The following is a 17,367-nucleotide window of genomic DNA, read 5'->3' as shown; positions in this document are numbered from 1 at the left end:
TTAAAAAACTAATTATGAAAAAAAAAAAGAATTAAAGCAAGTAGGAAATGAAATAAATATCAGACAAAAGCTGTGGCTCCATGATTATGGAGCAGAATGCTTGAAGAAATTCAATTTGTTTGTTTTTTTATTGTTACCACCCATTTGCTTCAAATTTAATTAATGCTCTTTTTTTCAGTCTTAAATGAACTTCTTTAGCTATAATAAGTAAATTATTAATTAAATGAGGAATCCTTTAAAATTTTCTTTAACCCTAAATGTTCTTATTAACAGAAAAAGAGTAACTTCATGAATCTCCCAGAACTTAGCTCTCACAATTATTTTGTGTAAAGACTAATCTTCACTTGTTTTTCCCAATGATGTTTTCTGTCAATTTAATAACAATCTCAAAATTACAAAAAAGAACTACCCCGCTACAAAGTGGCGGCTTTTCTCTTATCTTCCCAATACTTTTAAAGATCTGATGGCTCAACAGAAGCACAACGTCTTGCATGGACAAAAGTGCAAGTCAAAGAAGACAAAGCAACAAGCAAATCGAATTAAAAAATATCAAAACTTTAAACAGAAGCATAAAGACCATAAAAAAAAATCTGTGCATCTTTTTGGATGATAAGGATTTGAGGAAGATGAAGCTTTTGCACTGTTCATCACTATAGAATATGATGGGAACTTATCAATGTATCAAACCTAAATTTTTCTGATCTCAATTATTTTAGACTGCAAAGAAAGCCTACATGCTCAGAAAAATTTATTTTATCATAGGAAATACATAAATAAATCTCAGTCACTGCTGGCTCTATTAGCAGACAGGTTAATAAGTTTGGAAGTGCAAAAGTCAGCACAGAGTGTACAGTAGTCATTATCGTAGCAGTTTGTAAATCAATGGCATATCTTTCTGGTCATAGTTCTGGTCACTCAACTGCAATAGAAGAAAAAAAGAAAACAGGAATTTCAGAGAGAGGGAGAAAAATAATCAGCAATGCAAAGTCTTTCTCACAGACTTCAGCACTCTTTCCTACAGGGCAGAATTAAAAAGATGAAACAAAAACTATATGAAATAACGAACAAAACTCAGGTGTACTGGTGATTCAATTGACTTCTTTCATAAACAAAAGAGAGGTTTTCAACAATACTGTTTGGCTGCATATTCTGAGAAAATAATACTTTTCTGTTCTGCGCATTGTTAGCTTGCAGAACTTATTGGATGTTATCAGGGAAACTAAGATTGACCCGTGAGGATTCACAAAAGAACTAGGTCTTTAGCTGAACAAATAGAATAGCAATATATAAACAAAATAAATTTTTATAGATAGATATAGATAAAATCTCTCAAAGCTTTTAGGTGCAATTCAATAGCAGTAGGATAAAACTACCATTTGGGACAGATTAACATATAAGCCATAAGCAGAAATGTTTATAATACCATATGGTATTACTGCGCAGTGGTCACCCTTGAAGTACAAGCATAGTAAACAGATCAAGTACTGTGATTCTAAATTTAGCCCTTTGGGCACTTAATCTTAAAATTGTCATCAAAAGGATTGACTGAGGTAAACTTCACTGTTCTTCTTCATACACCTCATCCATCCCCTAGTAAACCTCCTAATCTATCAGACCTTTCATTCTTAAATACTATTACAATCAGTTCTGTCCTCTTAGGAAATACCAGAAAACATCAACAGGACCAATGGTAGGATGTATCATTCGTGCCTGTGTACCTAAATGCAGATTTGATTCAACTCCTTATGGAACACTTGCAACCACCCACATAACCCACGGCTGCAGAAGTCCCCTTGGGTTCTGATCACAACTCATTATACATTCAGAAGACTAACAGATTGCCCAAATGTATGTCTTTAATTGTGTGCTGCCTTGCCATCTTAAATTTGTGTCAGACCTTGATGTTTTTGTGTTGATCTTTCTAAGTGAACTTCCTGGTTCTTTTAATGAATTAGCTATGGAAAATCATTGAGATAATTATAGTAACACAAGGAAACATATCATTAACACATGCAATTATCCCATTTACCAACTTAATTATGCCGTGTTATATTCTAAATTTTTTTTTTACTGATAATACAGGTTGAAATATGCTTTTTTAAAACAGCAGTGTTATCTTACAGATCAATGTATATTTTAAACATATGCCACATTATTTAATCATGGAAAATTTATGTGTTAAAGAAAGATAAATTTTCTTTTGGAACAACATTTTGCAAGTCAGCATATTCTTTTAATTTGAACACTTAAATATAATCATTACAGGCTGCTTGCTTCCATGCAAGAGCCAAGATATCTTCATATGGACATAAAAATAACTGCTCCAATGAACTGCATTTCAAACTGGCATATTTATTTCACACATATAGCAATATATTTCATTTAAATGAAATAAGAAAACTTTCATTGGCATTGACAGAGTCCTTAGGTTTATACTTTACAGGACCACACAGAAGTCTTGACTGTTTGTAAATATTGGTATGTGATACATAATATATTGAACTTCGGGTAATATAGCACATCAGAAGCAAAATAATCCATCTTCTGCATAGTTTATAATTCAAGAGATTTAAGATGCAATTCAAGCATTTGCATATCCAATCCATATCCCATTAGCAAGAATGATCCTGGGCATGAATCTGAGCATGCAACAAAAGTGACGTTCAACAACTTAAACTATAATTCTATTGCATTTAAACAATGTCTGAATATACAATAATTTATTATTGTGCAGATCTATACTTCAGTTAAAGCCTTCCTCATTCATGCCATTAATAAGCTATTTCTGTATCCTTACCTAGAACATCCAATCCAAGAGTTTTTGCTAGATCTCTTACACCATGTGCTCCAAAAATATGTGTCTCATGTTTACATTTGGGACACTGGAAAACACTCATATTCTGAACTAGTCCTAAAACCTGTTAAATTAAAAAAGAGAAATGTTGACACCTGGGATTCAAGCATCAGTTCTTATTCATCTTTGACAACAACGAAGAGAGTATCAAGACAGAATCAACAAATCATCATCAGTTTCACTTTCAATTCTAAATTATTTCTACATTATTTATTTTTTTCCATAATTATACATCTAAAGGATTAACTAACTTACATGTCACAGAAGTACCTCTTGAACTGATCTAACATTCCAACGGATCTCCTTCTCAGACAAGGAGACATATTACATTTCTGACCTCTGAATAATGAAACATTTTCCTAAACTTTATTCCATCTTTGTAATTTGCAGTTTTGGGATACAAAATTAAAAAAAAACACTACAAGAAACAACAATCAAACATGCTTTTAAGATATTTTATAACTTTTCCTGCAGGGAAATGTTTTCCAAAAGAACCAGATTTGATATTCTTTTGTAAAGGAGGAACAAATTTTAAAGATCAAATAACAAAAATAATTATATGAAAGGAAGTGACAACAACTACTTTCCTGTTGATGTCAAATGTTCATCTACATCCTTGCAAAACATGTCTTGCAAATCTGCAAAATCAGGCACAAAAATATCTTCTTTCACAATGTACAATAACGCTCATGATAAAATTGATCTCATTTCATTCACCTAGTAAACAAGCCTGTTTGCTGAGGAAGTGCAGGATTTCTTAGAAGTGATGACAATAGCACACAAACACTGAGAATGAGAACTCCTTCCTATTTGCTAATCAACAGAAGACTTGCTTTAGGTGGTTCCATGTTAGAAAATTTCACTTCAAGATATTTATGCTACACATGAATATATATTTTAATGTTCAGAGAAGCTGTTGTGGCGTTCTGTGCTTTTTTTTTAATTTCCCTACGCATTCTGGTTACGTGTTTTGAAGAAACTAGCAAAGTTAGAGGAATAACCTGTGTTAATGAAATAACGATCTAAGAGGATGCTGATTCAATGCAAGCAACAGCTATTACCTTACTTATTAACAGTAATGTACAACCTTTGGCCTTAAGGTTTTAACTAAAAGAATACAGAGGTAGCACTGCGAGCAGGTAAAGGCATGTTATCTACAATATCTTAATGAAAGTTTCCTTACATCAAAGTTAAAACTAATCAAAGGATGATAACCTGTTCTTGTTTCCTATACCACTGTTACATGTTTCATACTACTTTCTAAATCTTCCTTTACTCATGTAAAATTTTCAGAGAGTTTAAAGCAAGGAACATTCTAAGAAACAGTCAATATATGTGTATATATAGATAGATACGCACACATGCATGCCATTATCTGCAGCGCATGAAAAAGAGATCTCGACATTTATACTCTAAATGAATTCATCCACCTCCAGTTAACTCGCATCTTACCTTTTTATTCTCCTCAATACAGTTGTACAATATTTATTATACAGCAAATTCATAATCAAAGTTATCTAGCCTACTAATGTTTTATGAATAGTTTAGAAATATTACAGCTCTGTTGTTAATCCTTTGATCATCTAGTACCTATAGTCTTTCTACCCCAGTTAACGCAAATACTGAGCTACAACTGTATTCCTAATGCTAGATTGGTTTTAGAGGTCTTATTCACTGTCCTTTTTTCTTTTCATTTAAACAAATCTTACTAAAAGCGTGAGACATTTCAGCATTACAATATTACTCTTATTTTTTCAGCCTTATTCCTGTCTGTCAAACACCTAATAGACCATATTCACTAATGTATAAATCGTTCTTCTTGTATACAAATAGATTTTTGTAACATTAGTTGCCAATTACAAACACTAAATTTAATACAGAATCTGTGCAAATATACAAACCTTGAGCACTGAAGTGTATTATTAACACATCTCTTCAGGCACTTAGAGAAATAAGATATTTCACTATTACTTTCAGAGCCTTTAAATCTACAACAAATGTAACAGATTTTGCTAATAAGGTCAGTAATAACTCTCATTTCCCTGTTTAAATAATAGTTTTGGAAAAGCTTCAAAGTAGCTCTTACTGTCTGGACAAACTATTCCACAAGCATGCATGAATCCTGTTCTACTCTGCAGTGAGCTCTTCTCCCTGCACATCTCTCTGCAAACTTGGCTCAGTGAAACAGACAAGAAAACTATAAACCTAGATGCTCTGCAGCACAGCAGCTAGCATGTGATACCAAAGTTGTAGATCTAACGCTGAACTTCTTTGGTCAAACTGTTTTATTTTGAATAGTGAAAATACATCCATCAAGAAATAACAGGAGAGTAAGAAAATGGCAAATTCTCATTATGAATTATCTGTGCACATATGGTTTCTGAATGCTTACATACTCCTTTTGCTCAATTAACCTTTTGCTTACACAACATATGGTGTCCAAATCCAAATATACACTACCTTCTCCAGACAAGGAGAAAATTCTTGAGAAACCGACTTTAATTGCAATTAAGTAAAGGACAAACAACATTAACAATTGTGACTCAGATTCAATTTTGACTTAAAACTAAATACAATACATAGGCAGGATCTTCTTTAACACTGATGTAAATGAAACACCAATGTTGATGTATGTATGAAGTGAGGAAAAAAAAAAAGGAGCAACAGGTAAGAACTCCAGTGCATTGATTCCAGTGCATTGCAATTCAGCATCTGGTATAACAGTGTTGCTGTGGCTTATCATTTGATTAAGATAGACGTAGTCATTCCATCGAGTCCAAAAAGATACTTAAAATCTTGTCTACCACTCATAAAATTAACAGCAGCCAAGCCTACCACAGAATGCATGATTTTGTTGGAAGCCATTCTCTGTGAAGAATACTGAATGAAACTGACTTAGAAATAAATCTGGACAATTTCTTATTAGAAGGAAAATTCAGCCAAGTACTAAACTGAATGTGATTTTACATGAAGAAAAGTCATTCTGCATGATTTTAGTAAATCCAAACATAAAATCAAAATAGAACGTTTCATATGCTGTTCTCTCATATACTTACATTTTTCTCTTCTAGTAGTAAACAAGAAATGCTACCATACTTTCATTTTGGTGCAAAGACACTTATAGAGCAGTCAATAATAAGGAATTTGTCAATTTATTTCTTCTGTTATGCTGTTTTGCAAACTAAAACAAAAAAGTGCAGCCTTTTAGAAGAGCTAAAAATGCTACTGAAGCTACTGAAAAAGTTTCCCTTTCTTAACAAAAAGTAAAAGTAATGTTCACACAGATAAGCCAGAAAACAATATTTTAAGTATCATAAATAGCTTTTTTCTTTACTGTTTAAAATAATGAAGCATTTCAGTTTGTATTTTCTCATCACATGCACATTTAAAATGAAAAATGAGTCTTTGTGAACATGCACTAGAGTAGAACATTCTGTTACTTAGCAACTTGTAACACTGTCAAGACCTTAAATCAGTGTAATCATACTTAAAGAAAAAAACATTTAATAAGTAACCTAGTTAATTTATTTTTAATGAATATATTTTTGTTTATTATTATCCTTCTATCTCGAATTCCTTTATTTGGTTCTTCAGTTTGAGAGTGATGAGGTGCTGGAACAGGCTGCCCAGAGAGGCTGTGGATGCTTCATCCCTGGAGGTGTTCAAGGCCAGGTTGGATGGGGCCCTGGGCAACCTGGTCTAGTACCAGATCTAGAGGTTGGTGGCCCTGCCTGTGGCAAGGGGGCTGGAACTTGATGATCCTTGGGGTGCCTTCCAACCCAAGCCATTTGATGATTCTGTGATTCAGTCTAAATGTAAAACATTACTTCTAGTATTTACTCCATTTCAATCCATATGAATATTGGGAATATTTCTCAACTTTGCATTTCCCAAACAAGCAAGCTACCACATAAGCTCTAAGCCTAATGAAAAACATGGCGATAAAGATGGACTTCTTCCTTCAGTGACAGTCACAGAGCCTTTCAAATGGCAAAGTGACAATTAGGTATGCGCATAACTCCCCCAAAACTTAAATTTCCTTCTTAAATTGTAGAGGTACATGATTTTCTCTCATCTCACAAAATTTTAGGTTAGAGCTCTAACAGTTCTTCAGCTGAAGAGAACACATAATGAAAATATAGTAAGACAGTACATTTAGAAAGCACAGATTACTTTATAAATTACTCTATTTAGATGGTCCATTCCAGGTTATTAAACAAATTGATTGAAAATAAATACTATTGTTTCTTGATGCTGAGAAAATCTTTTTTTTCTGCTAAAGAAAGCTTCTGATACAGATATAATGCAGATTCTAATCCTTTTTTTAAAACAAGAATTTTTGGCATTCAAGTGATCCCTGAATGGATTGTTCATCTATTACAAATAGAGAATTTTTTCAGATTTTTGGAATTCGTTTTTGTTTTTTTTTTTTAATCTACTGGTATTTTTAATGTAGATGCTTACAGGTACGTGGACTTTTCTAAACATTTCAGTTCCTTTGCGTGCATCCAACAAAGCCACATCTTGTGGAGTAGAGATGATCACAGCTCCTGAGAAAAGAAAACATGAAATATCATTATTTTAAATTATGATTCATAACTGTTAAATATTTTGGCTGTTTAATACTTGTGGTCTTTTTAATTTAAGAAAGAAAATTATCCTGCTTCTTTAACTGAAATACGATGCAGACTGACAAAAATAACTTAAGACATCTTCATCCTATGCTTTTCTGTGTAGAAACCACTTCTGTTTTCTAAATGAGAAAGTTGATCTAGCTGCCATATGACCATGAACAGATGATAGTATGGACATGAGTAGCTTTTCAGAGGCACAATACCATAGATGCGTGGGACTTTGCAGTGGGAGCCCTGGCATCTTAAGAGCCCTCCCAGTTTGCAAAGCACTGGGATAGGAAGCCCTGTCTCTTGGGATGGCCCCATGCAATCCATGTGCTGAATGATGGCATCTCATCTGCGTGACAGTCAGCCATTTCCAAACACTGCCTGACAGCACACGTGAATGTTTTCGATCAGTGTACTTAACCTCTAATTTACGAAAGGAAAATACAATCTGGTGTTTCATTCTTGAAAAGCTGCCTATCTCTGCCTTACGTAATATTAGACTTAAGTCCAGAAACTGAACAGCATATGTAACACACTAAGGAAACAATTTCCTATTGTTCTCTAAAACTCGGGAATGCAAGTAATTTGCTGTTTTTCCTAAGCTGACCTGCTTCCAATGACACAGCAAAGAATAACATGGAATCCTTTCAGCTACATCCACACTTAAACTGGTCATTTCAATGAAGGGTATGGTTATACTTCACCACCAACACCGAAATGCAGAGTTCATTCCACAAAATGAATGCACCTGAATTTAAAAGTAGTCTACAAATTAGTAGCTTAGACTCAATGGCCTAGAGTCTTGTAAATAATTTTTTTAGTTAAAGATTAATTGTAAAATTAAGATCTTTCAATACTTAGACAAAAAGCTTATTATAGCTGTCTTCTCAAACAAAACCAGGGAACTAGAATTTTCCGTTGAATGTGTATATATGCATGTTAGCTGTCCCACACAACAGGCTTTTCTCTACTTTTTTGTAGACAAAAATGTCCAGCATTCCCTGGATCTCCATGCAGAAGTTAACATGCACTCAGCAAAACTTAACTCTCCATTTTCTGGTCCAATTTCTTTTTTTTCAACAACTCAAATAATTGGTAACGGCATGAAGTACAGAGGCTATGAACAATGAAAACATCCACTATAACTGCAGGCAGTTTATGTGAAAAGTGTTTTTTATTAACAAATTCTCTTGCTAGAGAACCTCACCCAAAGGGGGAAACTAACAAGATGAAACAATCCATTGGCATTTCACAGACTTTAGGCTATCATGAATACCAACTCCCTGTACAGAAAAGAACTGACTTCTGACATACATGAATTAAAACTAGGCTTGTGGACAACCTGCATGTTTTTTTAACACAGAATGAAAGCCTACATGACCAAGAATCTGCTTGGGCTGACAATCATAGAATCATAGAATCATAAAATTAGCTAGGCTGGAAAAGACCTACAAGATCACCTAGTCCAACCATCCACCTACCACCAACATAACCCCACTAAACCAGGTCTCTCAACGCTATATCTAAATGTTTCTTGAACACCTCCAGGGACCGTGACTCAACCACCTCCCAGGGCAGCCTGTTCCAGCGTCTGACCACTCTTTCAGAAAAGTAGTATTTCCTAATGTCCACCCTAAATCTCCCCTGGCGCAACTTGAAGCCATTCCCCCTCGTCCTGTCACTAGTTACAAGAGAGAAGAGGCTGACCCCCAGCTCACTACAACCTCCCTTCAGGTAGTTATAGAGAGCGATGAGGTCTCCCCTGAGCCTCCTCTTCTCCAGACTGAACAATCCCAGCTCCCTCAGCCGCTCCTCATAAGGCCTGTGCTCCAGACCCCTCACCAGCTTCGTCGCCCTCCTCTGAACACGCTCCAGGGCCTCAATGTCTTTTTTACAGTGAGGGGCCCAAAACTGGACACAGTACTCGAGGTGGGGCCTCACTAGGGCTGAGTACAGAGGGAGAATGACTTCCCTACTCCTGCTGGCAACACTATTTCTGATACAAGCCAGGATGCCATTGGCCTTCTTGGCCACCTGGGCACACTGCTGGCTCATGCTCAGCCGAGCGTCGACTAATACCCCTAGGTTAGTTGTATAGGTCTCTCTTCTATTTTCCTTTTGACTCTGAAATGGATTATGAATACCACAAAAAAAATACATTTTTTAAAATTACCTTTGTTACTTCACTTAGTGAGAATAAAGAAATCTGAAATCATCGCCTTCTATTGACATTGAGGACAGAACATCTTCGAAAAAGAAGCAAGATCACAGTGCTGCCTCTGATAACCACTGAGGTAACTGTAACAGCAGCAGTACAAAGCCTCACTGGGACTACCTGCACAGTGGCTTAAGAAAGCAGAGAACAGCATTCACTAATCAGACTGGCAACGTTACTCAAGAACCCGACACTTTCATAAGCAGTTTAAAGAAGGCTATTTTAAATTACTGTAATTTCATTAGGATTTGTCCTCTGGCTCTAAAGCACTTCCCTGAGGCTCCAACTACTTAACAGAATCATCACTAAGTGATTTACTTCACAATAACATGGAAGATAAAGAACATCTCCCAGTTTAAATTTCTTGAGATAAAATGTAAATTAAAGGTGGTCTCAAGGAAGTGCTACTCACCAATTTTACTCATAACAAAATTAACTTTCACAGTAAGTTACTGATTTCATTTACTTCTTTTTATTAGAGGCAATCCTGACTCAGTTTTGAACATGCTAATTTGGGAAAGTGGAAGTACACTTCAGTTCTCCAATAGCTTCTACCCTAGATTCCATTCATATATAATTTAGTAAGGATTAAATTCTTAAAATAAGCTGTAAACATTATACAAGTTTAAAAAGTATATATTACAGCTACCAGAGATTTATTATCTTGCAGAATTTAATGAGCCTTTTGAACTATTTATGAAATATCAGTTTGGTGAGTGATTATTCCTTTGCTACCAACTGAAACTCAGTCAAAAAACTGCAGAACTGGAAGAGACTTCAAAGGTCATCGGCTCTACTCCACTCCTAATATTGATATCTAAATCCAAGGAAAATCCGTCCAAAACTCATAAAGAGTAATTGATGATTAGGGAGAAGATTCAGAAACTTCATGGTCAAAAAATCTGTTTCACATACAGACTAAAACAGCACAACCAGCTTGTACTGACTTACACCAACACACTTTAAGCATATTTTCTCTTTCCTTGGTACAACTACTAGCCCAGTAAACTCAACCTGAAGTTCAAGAATTCAAGTACTTAGCAGCATTATTTCCTCCACCGGCAACAGAATATGGCAAATGAGACTTTCCTTGGTGCTCCCCTTCACTGAATAAGTTTGCATGTTTAACTTGGAAAGCAATTCAAATGATGAGCAAGAAAGAACACAGCCCACACTTCCCTTGCTGTTTCTGCTCTACATGTTTAATAGGAATATCAAACAGTAAAGAGTTATTTTGATCAATAAAGTAATGAAATATGACTGAATTCACACACACAGCAAGTCTCTTGAAGCAATACGTGCAATGTTTACACAAGCCTGACTGAATGAGGCAAATGAAGGCTGACAAATTGAACAGAGAGGTTGCAGAAACTATAATGTTATCACACTGTGCATTAAAACATACTAGAAATTCTATGTTAGCAGTTGTGTGGAGAATAATTTCTATGCCTTCAGCATACTAAGGATATCTACCTTAAACACATTTAGGTTTAACTGACATATCTACTTACTCATGCATTTAATTTATTTTCATAACTCCATCGTATTTCAGCTGGCAAAAAGCTGATGCATTTTGCATTAATAAAAACTATGCTAACTCTATTTTTAATACTTAGCATGCATAATAGAGAGACAAATGAACAGTGGTCTGTAACACTGATGTTTGCCTTTCTCCTTAAACCTCAGGTGCTTAATCCCAGTAAAAGAAAGGTGTGCTCATATAACACTGGCACTCGCCTTACTGGTGGACTGGTGCTTAGGAAATCAGAAATGCTGACAAAGCTTTAAAGTTCTGCATATAGAAAACATCACCTCTACCCAGCGCATCACAAAGGTTTGCATTAGACACCTTGGGTTACAAGGCACAAGGTGGTATCTCACCAAGCCTTTGATATAGTCTATTTGAACCTAAGCAAACCACATAGGCTCTCTTTCAAGCAAGTGGAAAAAAACGGACAAGTCTAAAAACAGCTCAGTTTTCAAGATCTACCTTACGATGAGAAGAACCACTCTTAAATAGATTCCTTGTGGTTTTTTCCCCCTCCAGTATTTACAAAGGCAGAATTCATAACCAGGCGATGACTCCCCCCACCAACATTAGATTATGTCTAGATGATATCACCCTGATTCTTATTAGCTTAGTAAATAACGTCTACCAGAAAACCTGTGCAGTCGGAAGTAACAGATCAGAAAGACTGACATAGTTCTGAGGGAATAAGACACAGAAAGACAAACAATGTTTCTCTAATAATCATGCCTGTTGACACACAGGCACTGAACACTCTTGCAGAGAGACACACTCACATAGCTGCCCACAGTCAGATCTGATCGCAACACTCACATTTTTTGTAGCTTTTGCTACCTCTTCCACTGCATCAATTTTAAACTTCCAGGCAAGACTTACAAGTCATAAATAGCCTGATGAATCTGAATCATCTCTACTGCAGATCTTCAGAGACCCTCTCACCTTCTGTTGAATTTCTTGCTATTTCATTGATAAAACATGCCTACAAAATATGCATAGGATACAGTTTGCACTTGATGCAGAACAAGGTATTGCGAGAACAAAGACTTTTGTTTTTGCTAAGATTTCAGCTGGTAATGCTTAAAGTTGTATTAACGCCAAAAACTTGTCCATCTCCTTGGGTGAACCGCGTGAAGGAGTTCCTTTAGCTTTTGCATGCGACATTCTCATTTCAATTAGTAACATGAAAGAATCATTAGCATAACTTTCCTTTAAGGGATCCTTGAGATTCATAACACAGCTTAGAACTGTCCTGAAGGCTGGATCCTGGCTGCGTCCCACCTCCAGCTTGCATTTGTCAACTACAATTTTTTGACGACAAACTATTTCATTGTATAACCTACAGTTACATGAAAACAATCATCAATCTATAAATTTCCAATGTTACGATTGAGGGTTTTTTGTTGTTCTTTTCAAATCCATCTTAAATCTTTGTCTTTTTGCTTTCCTGTAGTTATTTTAAATATCAGAATACAGCATGAAAGAAAGACTAAATCTCCAAGGTCACCTGAGAAAAAGTATAAAAATGTGATACTAAAAATATTTGCCATTCAAAAACAGATGAAGTAAAATTTACCATTATCAAAAACCCAGATGACTTCCACAAAGACTCTTCAAAAATTTACTGTAGAAATGAACAATGTGCTTCCTACGTAAAAGAGGAAAGAAAGCTCAAAAATTGAGAAAAACATTCTGTATCATTGTTAGACTAAAAGGAAAGAAGATCAGATGCCTTGCAACTATGATTTGCATCAAAGTAAGAGATTTTCAACAAGGGGCAAATAGACACTTGCACAAAGAGCAGTGACAGAATACAGATACACCTCCCATCAAAGTACCTGCTACATACATCTTGTATGGCTGCATTGGTTGGGTTTTTTTTGATCATGTCTCTTCAGAAAAGAGAGGAAAATGGTGTCATACCTACTCAAATAGCATTTTCAATTAATTTAAGAAGACTCCTTTTTCTCACATCCCAATTCTTTTTCATGCTAATACCACCAAGAACTTTTATTTTTTTTTTTAAAGACCATTAACATTGTTTTCTTTTTAAAATTATTTGAAATTCTTTTTTTTCCCCCTTTTATTTTTAATGCTTCTTTCTAAACAGTCTGTTTATTAACTGGAACTTCCTGCTCTTGCACATGATTATATGGTGAGGCAGGATCCAGTTCTAACTGGCTGTATGGGGTTTACATGGCAAAGTTTTGGTCTCAAGGGATTTGCAGGGATGTCCCTGTGAGCAGAATCCAGCACTGTCCCATGTCAGATCAGAGCGAGTTCCAGCTGCTCTCAAGGGGATCTGCCACTGCCAGAGCTGAGCAATGAGCAACACTGGGTGTGCCTCTGGGGCAGCAGATTTGAGAAAGAGAAAAAATACTGTGGGTGAGGAATTGTGAGTGAAACAGCCCTGCAGCCACCAAGGTCAGTGCAAAAGGAGGGCAGGAGGTGTTCCAGGCACAGAGCAGAAGTTCCTTCCAGCACAGAAGAGTCCCATGGAGGAGCAGGTTGTTCCCCTACTGCCCATGGGCACCACACGGAGCAGATCTCCACGTGCAGCCATAGAGGAGCCCACAGTGCAGAAGTAGATGTGGCCTGGAGGAATTACAGCCCATGGAGAGCCCCTGCAGGAGCAGTCCCAGGCTGGAGCTGCAGCCCATGGAAATGAGTCTGCAGTGGGGCAGGAGGGCTGGGGGAGCTGCCACCCATGGGGACACGTGCTGCAGCAATCCACTCCTGAATGGGCCCCATGGTACAGAGCCATGTTGGAGCAGTACTTGAAAAGCTGCAGCCTGTGGGAATCCAGGATCAGTTCAGGGACATTATCCCATAGGAGGCACCTCACACTGAAGCAGGGGCAGAAAGACCATGAAGGAGCAGCAGAGATTTAGTGTTACGGACTGATCACAGCCCCCTACTCCCCTTACCCTGCACTGCCTGGGGGAAAGAGGTGGGAAAGGATGGATGATAGAGGAAGGTGATTTTAGTATGCTTTTTGTTTCTCACTATTCTAGTCTGTTTGTAATAGGCAATAATTATATCTATCTCCCAGTGTTTAGTTTGTTTTGCCTGTGACAGTAATTGGTGAGTGATCTCTGCATAATCTCCACCCTTGAGCCTTTTTCCATGGTATTTTCTCCCTCTGTTCATTTGTGGAGGAGGAGTGAGTGCACTGCAGTGAGTTCAGTTGGCTGTCATTGTGAAACCACCACAGCAGCACGCACAGCTATAACATAGCTGTCTACAAGGCTGCACCACTGGTCTGTGTGGCACAGCAATAAATATGAATAGTTTGATTCAGCAATTTGGCACATAATGCTTAATTATGTTTTCAGAATTAAACAATGCCAACTGTTTTCAAGCTGGTAATATACCTCTACCCTTTCCTTCCTCAATTTATACTTTTGAACATTAAAAATATTGCGATGACTCTTAATCAGCAGAGACAAATACACTTTTTGTTTTTATTTAAACCTATCAGTCAAAAAATACTATTTATCACAATTCTTTGAGAATTCCTTTCTGACATAAAACTCCTTTGGTAAATATTCAGTAAATATCCACAGAAGACATTCAGGAGATAATTAAGATCTGTATACTGGAGAAAGATGCAATCATTAGGAAAACTACACTGTAGGGTAAGGCAACAAAAAGATGGTGGGATCTGTACGCTGTGCAGGTTTAAAACATAGAAGGCGATGGAAGTCATTCCCTGTATGGCTAGCAATAACAATGCTTCTTCTTTTATGGAACTTGACACAGAACATAAAACAGCATTCATATTGCTTTTCACTTTGCCTATCTTGACTAATAATCTTTTCCAATTTTCAATAACAGCCTTTTTAAAGCTTATAATAATAAGCTTATTATAATAATATATGCTTTGTGTGGAGAAAAAAAAAATGTTACTTTTGAAAGATAGGGAAATTAAGTGCACTGAAATAAAACAACACATTTACCTTTAGGTCTCCTGTATAAATGCAGCCCAAACCTCACTACTGTAATAAGTAAAAGACTGTTCAGCAAGATTTGAAATTCTTGGCTTATCTCAGCCCACTTCCTACTGACCAGGTGCACATTTCTAATGGCTTTCACTGCCATGGCATCTTGAGGTCCACAGAAAAAAAGTGATATGACAAAGCTTAGCAAATGAAATGACAATTCCAGTATTAACCTGGAGCCAGTTCTGTCAACTGAGACAGAGTGTCAGTCTCTAACGCTGTCAAGCTGTCACATTTGACTAACGCTAACTTCACTTTAACGTTAATAAAAAAAGGGCAACAGGCAGACTAACACAGTTAACAGCTTCCACAATTCAGCTTCTCCAGGAGGAAGAAGTGCTTGTGCTAACAGGGCCTTGGGAACCCTTTTCCAATAGGCAGGCACTTTCTCCTACCCATGCATTAAGTGGAAACAGGACACAAACAAAGCCTTGCCGTCCAAGCTGATCCAGGATTTCTATGTGGAAAATGGACTGGCATCTGAAGAAAGAAGCCAGGGTGGAACAAAAATATCTATCATGTTTCCAAGTAATCATTTCTCATCTGCTAGTTCATTGAAAATTGACTGCAAGCATGAGAAAAGCTACAGGTGATTAATGAATAGTATGGCAAATAAGATATCTGCTTGTAAGGTGACTAAGAATAATAAAACAAAAAAATCACAGCAGTTACCTTGGTTGTCTTTTTTTAAGGAACAACTGCACACACAAAGCTGCCACTTCAACTGAAATTGTGTGAGGCTGATATTATCTTTAATGATGACGAGAATTAAAAGACATATTTTGTTGTGCTATGTATTCCCCTAATCTTTCTGTGAATCAAGAAAATTTCAGGAGCTATGGTGCAGGATAAAAAGTTACTCTGACATTAAAACTCAGTACCCTATCACACATCCCATCTGTTCCTCTCCTATTGTCCAGTGTTGTAGTGCTACAGTTTTACACGTCACATCTGAACAACCCTCCCCCAACATCTTTGCCATTGCTCTTTCTCACACAGAAACATTTTGTCGAGTGACTGGCAAAAAAAACCATGCAGGTTCTGAAAATTTATTTAGAGGAAATAACATTTTTCTACAGTGTCTGTCCCTAGGAAGCCACAGATAAGTAATGAAAACATAATGCAAATACTGTATCTCACATATGCATGCATGCAAATCAAAGTACAACTTTCATGCAAACTAGATAATGTACTTCTGAATGTACTTAACTAGGATATATATGCTGTCTCTGAGGAAAGAAAAATTATGCTGCTAATACCATGACTGTCCAAGGAATCCTCAAAGGAATAAAAGAGAACAAGAAAACTGAAGCGGAAACAGAATGGCACAACAACTACTTTCTGTAAACATAAAAAATAAATAAAATAAAGACAACACACTGTTTAGAAACATGAATTGCAAATGAAGATGGAGCTCATACAAAAAACAGCAGAATTCTGTAAGCTCCTCCAATGGCATCATCGCTGAGATTTATGACACTATCTTCTGAACCCTTGAAAGCAACAATGCTGAAGGAAATAAAGGTATGCTAAACAAGGCTATGGAGCATTGAATACACAGCAACCAATTAACCAGAGTAAAAAAAAGAAGGAAGTACAGTCAAAGCTGTAATACACAAAAAGAAGCCCTTCCAAAGATACTGTAAAATACCCACAACAGACAGCAGAGGAAATTCTATATAAATTGCTAAAATTGTAATCCATGTAAAAACACATGGATTTCTAAATCTTAATCACTCCTTGTCTGCTATGCCTGTCTTATTCAAAAGCACAATACGCTTTTTTTTTTTTTTTTTGACACTACAAGAGTTGATCTCAACTAACATGCTCTACTACATCAACTAACGTGAAAGGCAAATGTAAACCAATGGCATCATTCCTAATTTTATGAAGTTCAGATAGAAGAAGTAATAAGCTGAACTGAGCAATTGTGGTAGTGATGTGATTTTAGAACTCAAAATGCAATCTTCAGCTAGAAGGTTGTCAAAAATCAGTCTTATAAAAAGAAAAATTAAAAACCCGTAGTTAATAGATCAAAAAGGCACAGGAAAGGAATTTATCCCACTTATGGCATATGAAGAGAATCTGTATTGCTTGTTGTTATTTTCACCTTGCTTCCTTTATCTTATTCCAACATCTTGCCTACTTTG

At 36.3% G+C, this 17,367-nt stretch overlaps 1 protein-coding gene across 9 annotated transcripts in view; it reads right to left on the bottom strand.

Moving 5' to 3' along the window:
* NUBPL (nucleotide binding protein like) overlaps positions 1-17,367 on the bottom strand; it is a 120,388-nt gene that overhangs the window by 36,162 nt on the left and 66,859 nt on the right. For all 9 annotated transcript variants that reach the window (XR_002440898.1, XR_002440902.1, XR_002440900.1 and 6 more), the window contains 2 exons: positions 7,319-7,404; positions 2,798-2,918 (listed from right to left, as the gene is read on the bottom strand). Coding sequence is in view for 1 of the 9 variants with exons in the window: in XM_021403807.1 (XP_021259482.1) it covers positions 2,798-2,918; positions 7,319-7,404 (207 nt within the window). In the remaining 8 variants the exon portion in view is untranslated. The remainder of the gene's footprint in view (positions 1-2,797; positions 2,919-7,318; positions 7,405-17,367) is intronic.

Source organism: Numida meleagris, chromosome 6 (genome assembly GCF_002078875.1).
Source record: "Numida meleagris isolate 19003 breed g44 Domestic line chromosome 6, NumMel1.0, whole genome shotgun sequence".
Lineage (NCBI taxonomy): Eukaryota > Metazoa > Chordata > Aves > Galliformes > Numididae > Numida > Numida meleagris.
This window is presented reverse-complemented; position numbering and strand designations above follow the sequence as displayed.